Below are 21,595 nucleotides of genomic sequence, written 5' to 3'. Positions count from 1 at the left end.
AAACTCAAACTCAAATTAACTTAACCTAAGATTTACTAAGCATTAAGACTGAGACAGATTACTCTTCAAACTGTGAATTAACCCAAACGAAATATTAATGAGGATCTACATCACTAAAAATGTGAAACTTTACAAGCTAAGTTAATCCGAGGTGTCCCGATGACGTATGGATGAGTTGCCACGTTTGTCGATGTGACACCCAAAGACATATCAATACATTTTGCAATTGCGAGGTCAGTCATTTGCACAATTTTCAAGTTCCATGGGTGATTTTTGGTAAGCATATTTAGGAGACCTTCCTCTACCCAACGCCAGTTGGGGATAATGCCTGGCCCCACCTGACCCCCCTTCCCCTCACACGCCATTTTCTTGGCAACTCACCTGTTAGCAGTGACCTGGTCAGTATAGACATGTCACACCACGGTCTCTCCAGTGACGAATTTCAAGGCAAAAGTGATTCCCGAGGTGGAGGACAAAGGAAGAAAGAAGCCAGAGGATGAAACAAGCAGAAGTGAGGCAATAATGTCGTAAAGGAAGGTGCCATATGTTGATATTTTTGGTGAGTGAACAATGCGTATATCGCCTATATTATTGTGTGAAAACCAATATACTAATGTACTACATATAAATTCGTACCAAATGATAAATATTTACATATAATGAGTGGTTTGGAATAGTTACCCCTCCCAAGAAAACGTCTTCTCTGGAGCCTGGCCCCAAGGTGGGGGTACTGTTTCCTGTATTTGGTATTTCTAAACTCAACTGAGCACTTTCTGAATTTTCAATGTTTTTCATAAAAGGCGGAGGTTTTAGCTAGAAAAAAGAAAAAAAAACTGCCGGGATTGGGGGGTGGTCAGCGGTGAAACATATGCCGGGACGGGGCGGGTTTATATTGAAAGAATACTCATACACATTAATATATTAATCCCATGGTCACAAGTGGACTCTCAGGAAGATTCAAAGATTACTGGTGTGCATGGATATATTAATCCCGTGGTCACAGTTGGACTCTCGGGAAGATTCAAAGAATACTGATTACCACCAAGATATTCTCTTAAGTTTAAACGTGTATAACTCAAGAATCATATACAGTAAAGTTACAGTAATTACATGAACAGTGATCAAATGGACTGTAATCAAAATGGACCAGCCAATATATTTGTTACTTAGGCTACAGGAACTAGGAAAAGGGGGGGGGGTGATTTAGTATGAGATGTTTGGCAGTGGCTTGAACGAACGATCTGTAACAATGGAAAGAGGAGCGGCGTCCCATTATTCAGTACAAGAGGGATCAAGGGAAATATCACAAACCTAACTTAGGTATATGAGGCCTTATCACACGAGGGAGAGGGGGGGGGGTGGATGAGAGTTCGACACTAACCTGTAACGATGGAAAGAGGAGCAGTGTCTCATTGGAAGGGCCTGGCCGCAGGCGAAAATCATCTAAACTGCGCATGCGCCAGAGTCTCGCCGCTGATTGGCCCCTGTTTTCTCTCAGCTGACAGATGTAAACAACAGAATTTTAAGCAAATACAATAGTAGAAACTAACAAAATTTTGCACCTTTTGCTTGTCACAGCTTTAGATGGGTAGTCTATTATAATATTATTGTACTGTCACTCACACACAGCTTTGGAAGGTTGAAAATATATTTCCTTTAGTAATCGGCGATTTATGGACGAATTTGATAATCGTGTTGCAAATGACAGGTTTGGACTTGAGTTTTCAGATTGGCTTAGAAGTAAATATATATTTTTTTCTTGGCGACAAAAATTGTCTTAGGCTAAATACCTTATGCACGTTTCTCTTAACCTAGCTTATTCTACAGGAGCTGGGGCTTGTTTTTTTATTCTGGTTTTAGTCTCTAATCTGCGGAATATGAGGTTTTACCCTATAGGTCTATACTGATATATTATTTAAGTCATTCTGTGATATTTTCTTGTGTATTTGGATGTTTCCTACAATAGGTTACATAAGGTTAGGTTTGGTTATTATAAGAGTAATATTTTTACCATTTCTGACAGAAATGATTGTCAGCATTGAATTAATCACATTATAAAACATTAAAAAAAGATAAAGTAAAGCTTCAAAGTGAGTTGGGTGTAGTTCTGGAAATTTACCCTTTTAGTAATCGATGATTTATGAACGAATTTGATAATCGTGTTGCAATCGACAGGTTTGGACTTGAGTTTCTCTTAGCCTATTCTACAGGAGCTGGGACTTGTTTTTGTTATTCTGGTTTTAGTGTCTAATCTTCGGAATATGAGGTTTTACCCTATATACTGATATATTCACACCTACAATAACGACTTGCCTTTGCAGCAGGCTAAGTGGGCAGGCCTTGATGCAGGGGTAAAGGCATAAGAAATGGGCATCATTTAGAAATTTCGTTATTAGTGGAAATATGAACATTTTTGTTTGTTTTGTAATATGATATTAACTTGTGTATTTAGCCCTCAGGCTGCCTCCCCCTGAAGAAGGTCCAATCAGCGACGAAACTCTCTGGCTCATGCGCAGTTTAGATGATTTTCGCCTGCGGCCAGGCCCTTCCCGTCTCATTGCTTGGTGTGCAGGGTTGCCACACTTTTAGATGGGAATTATCGTACCGGCCCCTCAGAATTATCAATTATTCGCTGGAATTATCGTACATTGTTATTTTTTTTAACAGTGTTTAAGAATCTGATGTATTTTAAAACTCGCCGATGCCTTGGTTATTTTATGAAAACTTCTATCTATCTATCTATAGCCCGACGCCCTAATCCCGCAAAGGGTGGCCGCAGACAAAACGCCTCCAAGTCACTCTGTCACCCACCATTTGACTACCCTCCCCCAAACTCACCCCCCCCCCTCCCTCATATACCTCTCAACTTCATCCCTCCACCTCATTCTCGGTCTACCCCTCCCTCTCCCTCCCTCCACCTCACCTACATACACCCTCTTAGTCAGACTTTCATTCTCCATTCTCTCCACATGTCCAAACCACCTCAGTGTATTTCTCCTAATCTTTTCAACCACATCCACATTTACCCCACAACGTTCCTTCACTTCTTCATTCGTCAACCTGTCCCTCCACGTCACTCCACATGCTCCTCTCAAGTAACTCATTTCCACTGCTCTCACTCTTGACTTGTTCCCCTCTTGCAAGGTCCACGCCTCGCTTCCATACGTCAGGGTAGGGATCACAATACCATCATGCAGTGACTTCTTAACTTCCATACTCACCTCCCTATTTCTCATCACTGCTTTCAGTGTACCAACAACTTTTCTTCCCTGGTGTACCCTTTCACGTACTTCATCCCCCAAAGTTCCATCCTTACTCATCACACTACACAAGTACTTGAATGCACTCACATTCTCCATATCCTCACCATCCAACTTACCCATCACGATTATCTTCAGCAGAACCATCATTTCGTGAGGTACTGACGTATACTGAGGTGCATTTTTATCAGTTGATTTTGTATTAGAATTAGATATTACCATGAAAATCTCATAATGATAACATCACGATGGTATAATCATATCCTTTATTACAAAAATATAATTACGAGGAAAAGAAATGGCCTTAGTGCCACTCTAGAAAATCACTCTGACTAGCAGCAGAAAGCAGTCCATAGAACTTAGATAATTCGTAATGTGCTTACTCTTGCAGGTAATAACTCGGTAAGACCATAACAAAAAATATATTTTCAGAGATGACCATCACATTAGCCCTTAAGATCCCCATCTCTCAACTTGTGGGACAACTGTGCATGATTAGTTATGCGTGCCACAAAATTTATTGGCATGCTGGCTTTCAACCCAAAATTATCGTACAAAACGTACAATAATAGAAAATAGTATGTACACGTACAGTACCAAGGGCAATATTATCGTATGTATACGATAATTATCGTACAGATAGCACACTGTTGGTGCAGCTCTCCTCGCCTTTTATAAGCATCAACCCAGTGTTCAGGAATTGGCTAAAACCTTAACTTGTTACTTTGTAAAATTTTGTTTCTACTAGATCTCAAAGAATACAAGATATATTTTTGCACTTGACATACGTAGATAAATGACTTACGATGTTTAAAATTTTTGTACTTAGCGTCATAACAAAGCCAAATCAATTAGGACTTCGAACAGTTTTATTACCCGCGTAAGTTTATTGCCAACATGACTAATGACACGACTCAATGACATGAATTTCACGCTTCAGAAATGACTATCATCAGCAACCTTACTTCAGACAGCTCTCAGACACCACCGCATAGTTCAGAAGTGGATTACTATTAACAATGACATGTAAATTTCAAGATCAGAATACGAAGGTTGATATTCGCGATTTTTAATCCCTACTAAAATTTCCGCGGCTATACGCCTTTGTTAGAAAAGAGTTGGTCCATTATGTATAAATATTAATCATATTCACGTCAGTACTTGACTTAGTACTATCACTATCAGAATCATGCTCACATTATGAATATCAGTTGTCTAAACCTAAATACAGAACTTAACGGTTTAATCATGAACTGTCCAAGCTATATTTATAACCTCACCTAAACTTAAGATTACACTTACAGTACTAGCTTATACTAACTTATACTAATAATTAAAATTATGGCATTACAAGGGGAAGGCATGGCGAAGTGGCACAATGGATGCAACTTCGTATGAGAATTTGCCACAAAAGTATCTGTAAAATAATGCAAGGGAGGCAACATTCCTTCTTACCTGTTGGGGAGGTAGTTTATCTGTTATTGCATGGTTATTAATAATTCTAGCAGCTTTGGTCTTAATTTTGTGTAGTTGTTTTAGTGCAACCTCTCCACATACATTACACAACGGTGAGCAATATTCCAGCTGAGAGCACACATGACTTATAAACTATACCTAATTGCTTGTCAGTGGAGAAGCTACGAACTCTGTACAATAATCCAAGTTTCTCTGAGGCAGTTGCAGCAAGTGATCTGATATTAGAAATCATATGAGAGCATTGTTAGATGAAACAAAAAAAAATCAATAGTTTTGGAGCTAGGAATGTTAGTAGCTTTGGAGTTAATATAGGAATCTGGCAATATCTGTCAATTAGTAAACTGTACATACTTGGTTTTGCAAGCATTAAGTGAGACAGAGTTATTTTTTTCCCCAGTCGGTGATCCTAGATAAGTCTTGGATTATGGAGAGGGTTGTACTGGGTTGTGAGTTAAAGATAATAAATTCTGTGAATGGTGTTTAAGTGTGAATGAACTGTGAAGTGTTGAGTCATCTGCCTATCAATGGATGAGAATATGGGTGACAGAAAAGAGATCATTAATATGAATTAGGAATAGGGTTAGAGCCCGAACTGATTCTTGTGACAGGCCGGCATTAACTGGGGGGAAATTTGAATATACATCATCTACTTTTATCTTTCTGTCGCTGAGATATGAGTAAATCAGAGGAAGAAAAGATGTTAGTCCATAGAAAGGTAGTTTGGATAGCAGGGAACGGTGCCACACTGTCAGAAGCTCGAGAAATATCAAGGACTACTGCATGAATTTCTCCATGTTGGTAAATTTACTGATGGATGGTGTGAGTCAGGAGACTGAGGATATCAATAGTTGATTCTTCATGGCGAAAACCACACTGTGTTGGATTTAAGATTTTTTTTTTTTTTTTAAGTGCTCATACATTACAATTTCAAATCCTTTACCAAGAGAGGACATGATTGCTATTGGTCTGTAATCAGAGGTGTCAGAGGAACTTCCTTTCTTCGGAATAGAGTGGATATTGGCTTCTATCGAAGAATTAAGGAATGAAGAAGTAAGTATTGGTAATGAATAATTTAGCTAGAACTGAAACAACGTCTGGGAAGCACTTTTTCAAAACAACTGGGGGAATTCCATCTGAGCCTGGAGCTTTGTTGGTTGGTAAATTGTCTGCAACGGATTTAATGTATCTATTCTGTATTTTAAGTGGAGCAATTTCAAGTTCTAGTAATGGAATGTTCTGGCTGGCTTCCTGTGGCGGAAAATTTCTGGCAAATGTACTGGCAAGGATATTTGCTTTATTACGTGGGTCTTTTGTAATGTTACCATCTGAAGATTTTAGTGGGGGAGTGGGTGATGACTTCTTGCATAATTTATTGAAATTTCGGAGATACGTTGACTGACAAGATAAATGAAGTTATTGGGCTGCTTGGATGAACAAATTTGACTCTTTTCATGTATGTAAATCTTTCGTCATATACATTTGTAGTAGAAGAATTATGTTGTACTTTATATGAAAAGAGGAAAAGAAAAAGAAAAGGAAAAATGTATTGGCATTGTCAGTTATTTACGAGTATTGTTAGTTCTACTTTACATACTGTATATCATACGTCGTCTTTCATTACTGATTAAAGTAACATCATTTGATATGATAATTTTTGAAAATGTGTCCGAATCAGGGTGTGTAAGCACCAGATCCCGTTCCTTGAAGTCTAGCTGTCCCTCTACGTACTGTACCATACACCTTCACATGACACCACTTCTGACCTAACATCTGCCATCCATATTTAAAACATGCTAAGGCTGTCTCACACAGGACTGGTGTACTGGCATCAGGGAGGTTGTGGTTATGGATTTGAACCCGCATCCACTGGGATATGAGAACACCTTTCTACCGACTCGGCCACCGATAGATAACGATAATTATCACCCAGGGTCCGTTTATTAAGCCTCATTATCGCCTCCCTTTATGAAGGCGGAACGATAATTTGTTTTGTGCCTGTCTGTCCATCTCTCTGTGTAGCTGTTCCCAACATGTCTCGAAAAGTTGTGGACGAATTTCCACCAAACCTTCGGGAAATAGCAGCTGTGTGGATATGCAGAAGCATATTATTTTTGGTGTGAATTTGATCAATGAGAGCCGATCATCAGCCGCCTTATGTTTTTTAATATGGCCCGCCTTTTTGTTAAGCATGCTGACTGATTTCCGTAGAGTTTTGTGATTTTTCTTAACATTTATTTTGTAGGTAATTTGTATCCTATCCAGCGACCTAATTTTGTGACCGATTAGCATTCGGCTCATGAGTGCTTGTGTTTCAGTTATTCATGTTTCCTCACACGACACTGTTCGGCTTTAAGAAGATCTCTTCTCATGATGAGGTAAATGGACGCCCGATCCGTCCTCACGTGTCTGAAAAATCTCTCCAAACATGAACGACATTGCTTGGAGATAGCATAGCTAAAAAGTCAAATGTCATCGGACTGAAGGTAACAGTACAACGTAGGGGTCTCACTAGTACTTCTGTCGACTGTATTGATTCTCGACCATTTATAGCAGTGACTTCCATGTGATGTAATTACTTAAAACAATTACTTATTATCCAGAGGAGACAAATTCTGTATGGTGATAATATGTCTGGTATTAACCCGTGGATTGTGCAATTACCTTTTTTATCTCATCCCATGGTGCACAAAAATTGAATATTTTTTATTTTGTTTAATATAAACTTGAAGATAAACATCTAAGGCATCATCTGGTGGAAAAAAAAAAAAATCTCCCACTCTCTCCGTCTTTGCGTAGGGCCATCTGTAAATATACGTAGGGGAGTGGTGAAAAGTTGATTTAAAAAAAAAAAAAGTGATTATCATAAACTCGACGATAAACATCCAGGGCATCATCTGGTGAAAAGAACAAAATCTCGCTCTCTCCGTCTTTGTGTAGCACCATGCGTTAAGTTTGCGTAGGGATGGGGTAGTTAGCGGTGACAAATGGCCAGCACAGCCTGAGCTGTGGCTTGCAACACGACGCTACCCAGCCTTAGCTGTGGCTCGCAATCCACTGCTTAATGACCTCACAAAGTCATGATAATAGTTTTAGAACAAATAAAGCTAGAGCAAGGCAAATATATAACTATAATTGGGCAAAACTTATGAAGATTTTTTTCTCTACTTTTTTAAATTTTTCACAGTATATCATAAACACATTTTTCCCTACGGCTTTGAATCTCCCAAACTTTATCATACTGATCCGTAATCAAAATGATACAATTTTCAGGAATAGCAAAAAAGTACTTGTTTTAGGTTTAGTCTGTTCCGCAAAGTAATGCATCTCTTTCAGATAAAGGTCCGGTTTCTTGTTGGGTATGAAGGCTCCCTAGCACCTCATTGGTAGCGATTAATTTTTGGATGTGGCTGGTTTAAAACCTTTTGTACGTTATTTATGGAGAGTACGGCGATGATTGGAGGATCTATATAATACAGAGAATAGTAGTAAAGTGCAATAAGCATAATAAATCGCTTAGGAAATGATGATATGGATTTTCTTAGCCAACGATAATACGGGCCACAATGGCTATTACAACAGTGACCCCTGTTATATGAACTAAGTCTGTTACACGTCATTCAGAGTGAACTTAGAATACTGTCTGACATTACAGAGAGAAAATACAACACGTTTACAATGGATTTTTTTCCCTTTGCAATAAAATATTCCTTGGTACAGTGGGAGAAATTTATCAACTAAGAAACCGTTGACTAAACTGCAACAGTTGAAGTTAGGTTTCATACTACATCTGTTCACTAAATATCTTATATTATCATCTTACTGTCCCTACAGGATTATATTGAAGACCTTTTGAGGGTGAAAAGCCAGATGCTGGTATCAGTAATCCTTTCTAATCAGGCTGAAAACAGTGATCTGACTTTAAGTAGAACTAAATAGGAAATACGTCCTCCAAGTAAAGAAATTAGAGACTGAAAATGAAAGATTTGAGAAGAAAAAAAAAGGGAGATGTTGTACAGCCGTTTTTTAATCATTTCATCGTCCATATGTCTCTCAGTTGAGTAAATATGTCCTGGTATAAGCCTAAATGAACCATTATTTGTGTCCTCACTCACAAGAGTGGTTCATCCGCGTGAAAGGTATGAAGTTGTTTATTAATACTGAATACGCTTTTATTTATTGTTTTACCTTCTAATATTAACAGTCGGTTGAAAAGCAATTTGGCAGTTGAATTTGAAGGAGAAAAAACGTGTAGATGGTTTGGCATGTGACGAGGCGCCAGGATTCCGGAGGACTGAATGTTGTACGAATGATTTGTGGCCCATTCTACTCGGCATGCTGTTCATAATTCTCCCAGTATCGAATATTCCGTCGCTATATATTCTACCTCATGCTATTTCTTGGTGGTGAAAGCGTCTGGATAAATTATTACATTGTAATATTTTTGTGTTCATTTCAGGAGTGCTCATATTGGTGCCCCTCTGAACCTGCAGCTGATAATATCCCGGAACTTTGCTAAACTAGATGGCACTTCACCTTTCTATCTAGGCAAGGAAAAGTTGCTACAGGTTTCGTTAGCCTGGCCAGTGCCTCATGATGCCCCCTACACACCGCAGATTAATAAATGTCTGAGAATTATATCACAGGTGGGTAAGAAGATTATATACTTTAGGGTATTATATATTTTTTTTTTTTTAAATACGAAATCACACCTTACTAGAATAACAATGACTGCAGATAGCAATATTTTTAAAGATATCATTGTAGTAAAGAAGGTAATCATTTCATAAAGATGATTTCTTCCATATTATATTTTTGCAACCTTTGCACATTTACGGAGCTGCAGATATATCCCTAGTAGTGAATGAGTCATCACTGATTCCAAGCCTTCGAAGAGTTATATCTTGAGATGAATAAAAATTCTCTGCAGATGACAAGAAAATTGAACTGCATTATTGGAAAAACATTGTTGCCCTGCAATAACTAAATTATATAAAGCCAAATAAACGTTAAAACCTGTGTACTAAAATAAAATCGATACTTCTGTGAAAGAAAAATAGTGGCAACAAAGTAAATTATCAACCAACTATAAAAGGTGTAAGAAGTTCACCTTAAGAAAAAAATATCCATCAGATAGCCAGACGCTCCTCCAAACATGGACAGAGTAGGCACCATATTTTTTTTTTTTTTTTTTTTTTATGCGAGGAAGAAGGAACCAAAGGCCATGAGCCCGCAGTAACAGTTCCCTCCAAGAGAAAAACAAAATACAATAGAGAGCCAAATTCAAGATCCGATCATTTTGAGATGCCTGGACACACTGCGTTTGAAAGACTGGAGATCATAGGCAGGAGGAAATACAGACAGAGGGAGACAGTTCCAGAGCTGACCTGTTGCATGAATGAAAGACTGGGAGTAACGGTTAACTCTTGCATTAGAGAGTTGGACAGAAAAGGGATGAGAGTTTGCTGCCAGACGGGTGCTACGCGCCCGTCGTAGAGGTGGAGGAATGCAAGCAGACAGTTCAGAGGAGCAGTGGCCATTAAAGTAGCGATAGAAAAGAGATAAAGATGCAACAGTGCGGCGAAGAGACAGAGGTTGAAGGGAGTCAGTAAGAGGAGGAGAGTTAATGAGACAAAAAGCCTTTGACTCCACCCTATTGAGAAGAGCTGTATGTGGGGAGCCTCTCCACACATGAGAGTTGTACTCCACACAGGGGCGGATAAAACCCCTGTATAGAGTCAACAATTGTGCAGGGGTAAAGAAAGAGCGGAGTCGGCTTAGCACACCCAATCTCTTGGAAGCAGATTTTACAAGAGATGTAATATGATCTTTCCAAGATAAGTCCCGAGTAAATGAAACCCCAAGCATGTTCAAGGATGATGCAGGATTAATCTGAATATTATTAAACATTAGTGGGTATACCTGTGGAAGATTTTGTCGGGTTGATAGGTGTAAGAACTGAGTCTTAGAAGCATTAAAGACAACCATATTATTTTTACCCCAGTCAGAGATATGAGCCAAGTCAGACATTAGGTGTGCCATAGCCTCATCCCTTGTTTCTTGAAGTAACTGTTGAGATGGGCGTTGCGGGGAACCGAATGGAAAGGTGAAGGGTGGAGTCATCAGCGTATGAGTGGATAGGGTTAGATGTACAGCTTAGAAGATCATTGATGAATAAAAGGAAGAGAGTTGGTGATAGGACAGAGCCCTGAGGAACACCACTGTTGATAGATCTAGGAGAAGAACGATGGCCGTCTACGACAGCAGCTATAGAACGACCAGAAAGGAAGCTAGCGATGAAGGTACAGATAGAAGGATAGAAACCGTAGGAGGGCAGTTTGGAAATTAAAGATTTATGCCAGACTCGATCGAAAGCCTTTGAGATGTCAAGTGCAATGGCAAAGCTTTCGCCAAAGTCCCGAAAGGAGGATGACCAGGAGTCTGAAAGGTAGGTGAGAAGATCGCCAGTGGAGCGTCCCTGACGGAACCCATACTGACGATCGGAAAGAAGGTTGTGATAGGAAAGATGCCTTAAAATTTTTTTATTAAGAATTGACTCGAAAACTTTTGAAATACAGGACGTTAAAGCAATTGGACGATAGTTGGAGGGTTGGGAGTGGTCACCCTTCTTTGGGACTGGCTGAATGAGAGCAAACTTCCAGCCAGAAGGAAAGGTACAAGTTGACAGACAAAGGCGAAATGGTTTGCCTAGGCAGGGTGTAAGCACAGAAGCACAGTTTTTGAGAACAACAGGAGGGACCCCAACAGGCCCATATGCCTTGTTAGTACTGAGGCCAGTAATGGCAGAAAATACATCAACTGAAGAAATTTTAATGTCAGCCATGAGGAAGTCAGAGGGGGGAAGTGATGGAGGAACAGCACCGGAATCGTCTAAGGTGGAATTGGAGGAGAAAAATCTGTGCGAAGAGATCTGCTTTATCAGTAGAAGAAATAGCTACAGAACCATCAGAGTAGAAAAGAGGAGGGAAGGATGATGAGGTAAAGTTGTTAGAAAGATTTTTGGCAAGGTGCCAGAAGGAGCGGGAAGAATTCGAGTTGGAGAGTTGAGAGCATTTAGTATGGATGAAATTATTTTTAGTAGAGCGAAGAACAGACTTAGCACGATTCCGGGCAGAAACGTAAAGATTATGTGATTCAGGGGTGGGTTGGCTCCGGTACCTTTTGTAGGCCTTCTCCTTGTTGCGGACAGCATTAGAACAAACGTGATTAAACCAAGGCTTTCTTGCGTTAGTCAAAGGATATGAGAAAGGAATGTATGCTTCCATGCCCGAGAGAATAACCTCCGTAATGCGCAAGGCACACTCAGATGGCTCACGGCCATGGAAACAATAATCATTCCAGGGAAAATCAAAGAAGTCCCACTATGCCTATGGAGAAACCTCCAGCGCAGGTCCCCAACACTCGGACACAGGACTAGCAAGTGATAGACAGTAAGGGAAACAAAGCAGTCACCACAATACGGTTGAGCCCCACCACACAAAGGAACCCGTGAGTATACCATGAGTGCCCAATGCTAAGCTGGGCAAGAGCCACCTCAAATCGCTAAGACACAGAGTGGAGAACCGTCCCCAATACCGCCCTCTGAAAAACATCCCCTAATTTATTATTACCAACAGCATACCGCAGGCTCTGCCAGCAAATAACAAACTCATACTTCAAGTAAAATGTCATATCGGAAACAGGAAGGGGTAGTTGGTAGTTGGCAGGGGTCATCGAGAAGCATATTTTGCTAATGTATCTGCCATGTCATTACCCTCCACACCAACATCCACATGAACTGAACAAAATCGGAGTAGTTTGCTTCTTCTCTTAATCAGGAAAAACTACTCGAGAAAAGCAAGGATAGGGGATGAGCTGAACTGAAAGATTCACTGGTCGAAAGCACCCATTGATAATCACAAAAAAACTATAAAAGGAGCCTCCTCATCTGTTAAGATCAGATGCAGCAAATTCTGCTGTAAAAGTAGTGGAATTTAAAAGATGAATTCCTACCCTTACAAAATCTGGGAAATTCCCCCCAGGCCAGACACCAGTGTTTGACTCTGAACCATCTTTATATACAAGGACAGTTTCTCTGTGAACTGACAAATATTCCTAAACAGCTGATGGAGAGCCAGAGAAGAGGCAGAAGACTTCGTAACCTCAGAATCCATGCACATCTGCACCTCAGTTAGGCACCATGGGTTAGTTTTTGGGAGCCGGAGGGGCAGACACACTGCAGAGAAACCCAAATTTTTCATAATCTGGCTGACCCTGTAGGCAAAGGAATGTGGAGAGCTATGATGAGACACAGTAAGTGTGTGATTTTTAACCATCCTTATATACAGGGAGGGGTGCCTCTGCGAATGGACAAATGTTCCAGAAATAGCTAATGGCTGATGAGGCGCCAGTTTTTTTTTTTTTTTTTTTTCTGGCCTATCAACCATTGGGGCCGAAGCCCCTGGTTATTAAGGCCGGATATATATATGTATATACATTTAAACATATATACAAACATATATATATATATATATATATATATATATATATATATATACACACACACACACACACACACACACACTTCCATGCATATATACAGACACACTTTCATGCAAACGTACATATACATATAATAATTTTAATTTTATTTATTTTTTTGTATTCTTATTTTTTAAAATTTTTTCTTGATTTTATATTTTTTTTACTTTATATTATAAAGACAAACTAATCTAAAGACCCTAAAACTAATCACCTAACAGACAAATCGCTAACCTATACTAAATCCTACAGAGACAAATAGCTAGGCTTAAACTAATGGTAAAAATACCTCGACTAACAGAACACCATCGACTGCAGATATGTAATGCCTTTCTACATGACATACCTGCACTCATCACCTGGTGACTGTCAGTCGAGGCACAACCTAATATAGGGGACATCAATATATGAAAGGGAACCAGACGAGTCGGGAACATTTCCATACACGTCAGCTGTTGGCCCTAATTAGAATAATTTAACCCGCCCCGTCCCGGAGACGTGAATTCACGTCCTCACATGACGTGTACTCATATCCCGGAGACGTAAATTAACGCGGCAACATTGCAAGGTCCCTAATTTGCACAATTTTCAATTTAATTTGCACAATTTTCAATTTTCGGGAGTGATTTTTGGCACGTATACACGGGACACCTTCCTCTACAAGATGCCAGGCAGGGACAATGCCTTACCCAGCATGACCTTCTCCCCCCCCCTGCATGTCCTTTTCTCAGCAATTCGCCTGTTATCAGTGACCTGGCCAGTAAAGCCATGTCATGCCACGGTATGAAATTCAGGGCCAGAGTGTTTCCCCAATCGATGACAATGTGGAGGACAAACATTAGAGGAAGAAACAGTCAGAAATGATGATCAGGTAATGTGGCAAAAAAAAGGTCAGGAATGGTGATGAGTTAGTGAGTGAAACAATGCTTATAATGCCTATATTACCATTTGAAAACCAATATACTCTCATACTACATATAAATTCGTACCAAATGAATAAATAAATACCGTTTATCAGTGGTGTGGAATAGATATCCTCCCATAGAACTCGTTTTCTTTGCAGCCAGCCTGATAGAAAATCCTGTAAGGTAAGGAGGTACTCCTACCTGGATCGAGTATTTTAAACCTCAGATGAGCGATTTCTCTATGAATTTTCGATGTTTCTCACCAAAAGCGGAGGTTTGAGCTAAAAAAAAAAAAAGGGTCCAAAAATGTTGGGACTGAGGTGTACCACTGCCCAGAAAACGTCAGGATGGGGAGGGTTAAGCAAGATGGTATACTGTATTTACATAATTTGTACAAAAAGTGAAGAACCTCACCCAACAGACCACCATCGACTGCAACTGCCCAATACCTTTCTATATTGAACACACAATCATCAGCTGGTGACTGTCAGTGGAGGAACGGGGTTAATGTAGGGGACATCAATATTAGAAACAGATCAGTGGGAAGGAGGAACTATTTCAAATATGTCAACTGTCAACCCTAATTAATAGTACAATATATACATAATTACAGTCGATAAAAAACAAAACCATATAGTAAAAAAGTCACATCACTCTGATCAGTCCGGTCTCTCTCAAGAAAGCCATCAATTTATCAATCATAACAATGTCCCCATCATCCAGGATGGTGGAAAGGGTGAAGGGGACGTCTACTGCACCGCAGTAATTTATAAGTGAAGCACGTTCATGAATAAATCGCCGACAACGCAGGATGATATGACCGATAGATAACACGGCATTACAGATGTCACAGTGCGGTGGGAAGCGTCTTTCCATATATGGTTTCATGTGAGTTAAAACGGTGGCATTGAGCCGTAACCATGCCAATACTTTTTCTTCCAGGCGACTGGGGCGGTTGGCGGTGTCCCAGTCACTCAGGTGCTGCTTACAAATTGGAATATTTAGTCTGGTCCACTGACCTTGCCACAGAAGATTTATTGATTTCTTTCCGAGAGAGAGACTCGACCGTAGATCACGAGGAACGTCCCAAGTCTCCTCGAGCTCTACAGCCGACTTTGCAAGTAAGTCAGACTGATCATTTCCCTAGATACGACAATGACCAGGCACCCAGTTCAGCGTGAATGACTTGTTGCATGAATGCAACTTATTAACGATGCAGCCCTGGCTCTCGTGAGAGTCCGTAGTGCAAGATGCAATTGCCTGAAGGGCTGATTTTGAATCCGAAAATATGACAAATGAGTCATGCCTAGAATTGAGACCATAGTCTATGGCATTGTCAATAGCAAAAAGTTCGGAGGTAAACACAGATGTATGAGTCGGCAACTGATACCTGAGGGCACATTCAGTCGACCACACACTTGCACCCACACATTCACTCGACTTGGAGCCGTCAGTGTACAAGTGGTGGGACCCGAAGTGACGAATGATGATATTACGAAACAAGTGGTGGACCTCCACCTCCGGCGTCTTGGCCTTTGGTGCTGGGAGCCATGTAACATCAACAGTAAAGCTGGGTGGCTCCCAAGGCGCTATATTTTTTAACACCAACTTGTCACAGTCACTGGGGTCCACACCAAGCTCCTGAGTCAGTAAGTGGAGGCGAACGGCAAGTGGCCGACAAATCCCCCGCAGAAGGTGGTAGTATTGACGCAGGGGGGTACAGGCCACATTGCCGATATTACTTTTCCTAAATGTCCTTACGCCGTAGGACAAGGCAAGGTGGTTACGGCGAGTACGGAGGGGAGGCACATTCGTCTCCACTTCTATACGAGCCACATGGGTACACCAGACGGCTCCAAGACACATTCGCAAACATTTATTCTGTAGCACATCCAATCCTTTCAGCGTGGCATCGGATGCCGAGCCATACATCTGTGCACCATAGTCTAGCTTCGATCGAATAAGGGACTTATACACCATTAATAAAGATTTTCTGTTGGCACCCCAGGCAGTACCCGCTAGGTACTTGAGGACATTTAACGGTTTATCACAACGAGCAAGCAAAGTATTAACGTGAAGTTTAAAATTCATTCTTCGATCAAAACGTATTCCTAAAAATTTTACAGAATTTTTAAAAGGTACAGCCTGATTATCCAAAGTTAAGCACAAATTAGGTACGTTACGATTAGTGAAGACTACAGCGGCACACTTACGGACGGAAAACGTAAATCCCCACTGCAAGGCCCATAGGTGGACGGAGTCAAGGGCTGCTTGAATCCGCCTAGCTGAAAATTGTGCTTTACGGGAGGAGTGCCATAGTGCACAATCGTCAGCTTAGAGCGAGTATTTAAGATTCCTGGGGATGGGAGCTGATGACAGAATATCATTGATCATAATACTAAATAAAGTAAGACTAAGCACACTTCCCTGTGGCAACCCGTTTTCCTGGATAAATATATCCGATGTTACGTTACGGGGCAATTTGACAGAGAAAGTCCTGTCCCTTAAGAAATTTGAAATAAAAATTGGCAAAATTTCCTCTTAAACCATAAGCATAGAGCTTCATTAGTATACCGTGTCGCCATGTCATGTCATAGGCTTTATGGATGTCCAAGAACACCCCTATCATGAATTCTCTATTGGCAAATGCCTCTGCAATACAATGCTCCAAATTCATTAAATGATCTAGTGAACTTCTGTATTTACGGAAGCCACATTGTTGATCATTTAACAAATTCTTCTACTCTAAAACAAAAAGAAGCCTATTGTTTACCATTCGTTCCATGACCTTACATAGACAAGAAGTCAACACAATAGGACGAAATGAAGTGGGATTCATAAGACGACCAGCCTCTTTGGGTATCGGTATGACGAGTGCAAAGTGCCATGAGTTTGGGAACATTTGAGATGCCCAAATCTCATTGTACAATGCTAACATCTTAATCAGGTTGTCCTGATTAAGATGCTGGATCATACCGTACGTGATGACGTCTGGTCCAGGGCTGGTGTCTTTACAGGATTTAAGGGAAAGGAGCAGGTCATCTAGCGTAAACTCTTGGTTGTACGGGGAGTCTACGTCTTCTGTGGCAAAATCTAATATCTGTAGCTCAGTGTGCATTTATGATGCAGATAACGCTGATCATAATTGGCTGAGCTACTTACATGAGAAAAACTCCTGGTGAGGATGTTAGCAACCTCCATGGGCTCGTCATAGATGTTATTATTAACCTGCAGTGTGGTGATAGGTATGTACGGGCCTTTATTATTTAATATTTTTATAGTGGACCAGACTTTACGTAATGGTGTAGTACGAGTCACCATGGACACAAAGGACCGCCAGGAGTCACGTTTGGCCCTTCTTATTATTCTCCTTGCCTCAGCCTGTGCGTGTTTGTATGCAATAAAATTTTTCTCAGTGGGCTGACTATCAAAAATCCTGTATCTCCTCTTGCGTTTTCTTAATGCTTGTCAGCAATCCGGCGTCCACCAATGTGCTCTATGCTTCGCATGAACTGCAGAAGTCTTGGGAATAGCAGCTTCAGCTGCGTGTAATATGGAAGTAGTTATATTTTCGACCTTAACATCCATGGTCTCCCCAGATATATCTAAATTGGCGATCCTTGAGAAGGATCCCCAATCTTCTTTCTTATAGTTAAATTTTGGAGGTGGAGGGTCCGAATTGATGTCGCGTGTATAAGAAAGACAGATCGGTAAATGATCACTTCCCAAGGAGTCGTCGTAAGGGTCCCATGAGAAATCTTGATGTATACCAGGGGAGATAAGTCAATGGCCGAAAAGTTACAAGTACGATCATCTACACGAGTCGCTCTACCATCGTTCAGAAGACAGAAGTTGGACTGTAGTATTAGGTCGACTACTTGCTCCCCGCGACCATCGATCCTCAAGCTACCCTTTTGATAGTGATGGGTGTTAAAGTCGCCCAGCACTAACTTATTCCCAGGTAGATGTTCAACTAGTGAATTTAAACATCACTATCAATGGGGCCATGTGGAGGACAGTACAGAGAGCAAAGAGACAGATACGTGTTATTAAATTTTACTCTGCACGCGACAGCTTCCAGAGTAGAATTTAGAATCACTTCCGTTTGTGGGTGTGATTTGTGTGTGTATATGGCAACTCCGTGACCTTCATATCTTCTATACGAGTGATAGTGTTTGAACTGTGGAGGATCAGGATGATCCTGCAGGCGCATCTCCTGTAAACAAACAATGTCTGGCCTGTGTATTGACAGCAAGATTGCTATATTGTGTAACTTATTCCTGACACCTCTACAATTCCACTGTAATAGAGTGAATGCGGCAGTTTAAGATTTAGGAGGGTGGCCAGTATGCTTAGTTTTTTTATGCCCCCCGCGTCCAGACGAGTGGCTACCGGGGGACCTTTCCTGGTTCCTGTTCATGGAGACTTCCATATTTTCGTCAATGATAAGGCTCCCAGACTCCACCGAGGAAGAGCTATTCTTTCTCTCCCTCACTGGACCAGGAGTGGGAAGGACACGAGGACGTGACTGCTTAGTGAGTGTGGTCAAATTAATTTTGTCAGACTTGTCAGGCTTCTGTTTTGGCCGCACTGACTGCGAAGGAGCAGCGGCAGCCTGAGAGTATGATGTAGCAACAGGGATGTCCGTAAGAGAGTTGGAACGTACAGGAGGCTTAGACTGAGAGGTAGGGCGTGGGGCATGAGGAGCGAATGTTAGGTCAGTCTGTGTCTCAGTTGTGCGCATCACGGGACTGGACACAACTGCCGATGCATAGGAGATATTAGGCTTGGGAGTTGCATGCAACTCCTTCACCTTCTTCCTTGCATCGTAAAAGGAAATGCCCTCAGTTGCCTTCACTGTGCAGACCTCTTTCTACTCCTTCCACTTGGGACAAACCCTCGAGGAAGTGGAGTGAGCATCCTTGCAGTGAAAGCAGCACTCAGTCTCGGATGTACAGTTGTCAGCAGAGTGACCTACAGCTGCGCACTTGCCACACACGATGTTGGAAGCCCGACAAGCCTTTTCATGGTGTCCATAGAGCTGACATTTTGAACAACGAAGGGGATTGGGGATGTACGGTCTTACATTTACAATTTCATATCCTACTTTGACATTTGTAGGTAGAGAAACTTTGCCAAAAGTGAGGACAACAGTGGCTGTCTTCGTCCTTACACCTTCCTGAAAACGAGTGATGAATCTGGCATCAATGACATCCTGCTGAGCAAGTTCCTGTATGATCTCTTCCTCACTCATCACCATGAGATCCCTGCAAGTGACAACACCCTTGTAGGAAATCATGGATGTTGGGATCTTGGCCTCGATATCATGACAGTGAAACTTGCACAGCTTTAGCAAAGTCTTTAACCTGAGCAGAATTGAATGTCTTTACCAGGAGGTCACCATTTCCAAGTTTTTTTTACTTGTTCCACCTCTCCAGCACAGTGGTCAATCACCTTCATGACAATGAAGGGATTGAGTCTGGACAGGGGAGTGGAACCCAAAGCATGCAGTGTCACGTAGGTCGCGTTTGCCACGGGAACGTCAAGTGGGGATCGAGTCTGGCGTCCGTCAGTCTGGGGCCGGTCAGTCACGGGAAGATTGTCGTCAGGACTACCTCCCCCCCTGAGGGGGGGGGAGGCAGTAGTGGCGTCCGCCATAGAATCCACTCCCCCCGTGAGGGGGAAGTGGGAAGAAAGAGAAAAACAACCAAGGGACGAATTACCCGGGGAAGACACCTAGTCTGAGATTACCCTCTCAAACCACTCTCGGGAGGACGCGCCTGTGTGTATCTCACACCCCAGAGCGATCAGTGGGGGGTACACTCCAGAGGTGAGTAAGCAAAGGCGATCTCAGTAATTAGATATAGACACCTACTATATCTACTAAGGCCAGGGAGGAAAATTAGATCTAGCTAACCTAATTTTATTTGTCTATGTACAAAACTATTGCCGGTGTGGCAGCCCTAGAACACTAGAGGAGAGAACAGCGAATACACGTCTGAACTCCCCACGACCATCCATCGAAGTCCCCTCACCAGAGAAGAGACAGAAGTTTTAGTATCCTAAAAATCCCTGCACACCTGCACCTCGGGAAGGTACCATGGTGCAATTCTTGGTAGCCGAATGGGACAGACAAGCTATGCAGAGAGACCTAAATCCCCCATAATCTGGTTGACCCAGTGAAGTCCCAGGATGAGAAACATGATACTGAAAAAATGACTGCCTTGATAAACAAACAGCAGTAAATGGCTCTGGAATATGCCTCACACGGTTAAAGCAACGAATGATTAGCGAATTGTGCTATAGAAAAAAAAGAAGGAACACCAGCCTTCTCATGTTTGGAAGCGGGTAGGATCTGAAAGCACCAGTACCAATGTAGTGCCATAATTTTAAGTATTAGGATAGTTAGTATAAGCTAGTATTGTAAGTGTAATCTTAAGCTTAGGTAATATCGTAAATATAGCTTCTACAGTTCATGATTTAACTTAAGTTCTATATTTAAGTTTAGTCTTAGATGATATTCATATTGTGAGTATGATTCTGTTATTCATAGTACTTAGTTGAGTATTGGTGTGAATATGAATAACTTTTATTACTCGTACATATGAACAAGCCATTTCAACAAAGACGTATAACCACGAAAGTTTTGTAGAGATTAATAATCGCAAATGCCTTTCTTCATATTCTGATCTAGAGATTTATCTGGCAGTGTTAATAGTATTCCCCTTTTGAACGATGCAGTGGTGAATTGAGAATGTCTGAAGTAAGATTGTTGAAGATTGTTATTTGTGAAGCACAAAATTCATGTTATTGAGTCGCGTATACAGTCACGTAGACACATGAACCTTGCCAGGTAATAAAATTGTTCCAATTCCTACTTGATTTGGCTTCGTTATGATTAAGTTCCTGTACGCATATTACAAAAATTTTAAACATCGTAACTCATTTATCTACTTATGTTAAGTGCAAATGTATTTCTCGTATTCTTTGAAGATCCTAGAGAGTCGATAATAGTACAAAGTAATCAGTTAAAGTTTTAGCCGATTTCTGAATACTGTCTCGATGAGTATAAAAGGCGAGGAGCCATGTCGTCGCTCCTCTTCATCATAGGCAGGTTAGCGCCGAACTCTGCTCACCTCCCCCCCCCTTTTTCTCCCTCGTGTAATGTAAGTTTTCATATACGTTCATTAGTTAAATTGGTGATATTTCCACTAATCTTACTTGTACTGAATAATCAGATCGTCGCTCCTCTTCATCATTCACAGAGATCGTCCGTTCAAGCCACTGCCCAACGTCTCACACTAAATCCCCCCCTCCCTTTTTCTTAGTTCATGTAGCCTAATCAAAGAATCTATCGGCTGGTCCATTTTGATTACGGTCCATTTAATTACTGTTCATGTAATTACTGTATCTGGT

At 41.1% G+C, this 21,595-nt stretch overlaps 1 protein-coding gene across 1 annotated transcript in view; it reads left to right on the top strand.

The window, feature by feature from the left end:
- LOC145404009 (ionotropic receptor 93a-like) overlaps positions 1–12,188 on the top strand; it is a 32,074-nt gene extending 19,886 nt beyond the window's left edge. Inside the window, exons 3-4 of the mRNA XM_080275613.1 lie at positions 9,193–9,379; positions 12,096–12,188. Coding sequence (XP_080131739.1) covers positions 9,193–9,379; positions 12,096–12,188 — 280 coding nt within the window. The remainder of the gene's footprint in view (positions 1–9,192; positions 9,380–12,095) is intronic.
- The last annotated feature ends 9,407 nt before the right edge of the window (positions 12,189–21,595 follow it).

This window comes from Coenobita brevimanus, chromosome 62, assembly GCF_032717465.1.
Source record: "Coenobita brevimanus isolate Jiangsu-jjx chromosome 62, ASM3271746v2, whole genome shotgun sequence".
NCBI lineage: Eukaryota > Metazoa > Arthropoda > Malacostraca > Decapoda > Coenobitidae > Coenobita > Coenobita brevimanus.
Note: the sequence above shows the minus strand (reverse complement) of the source record. Positions and strands in the feature narration are given on the sequence as shown.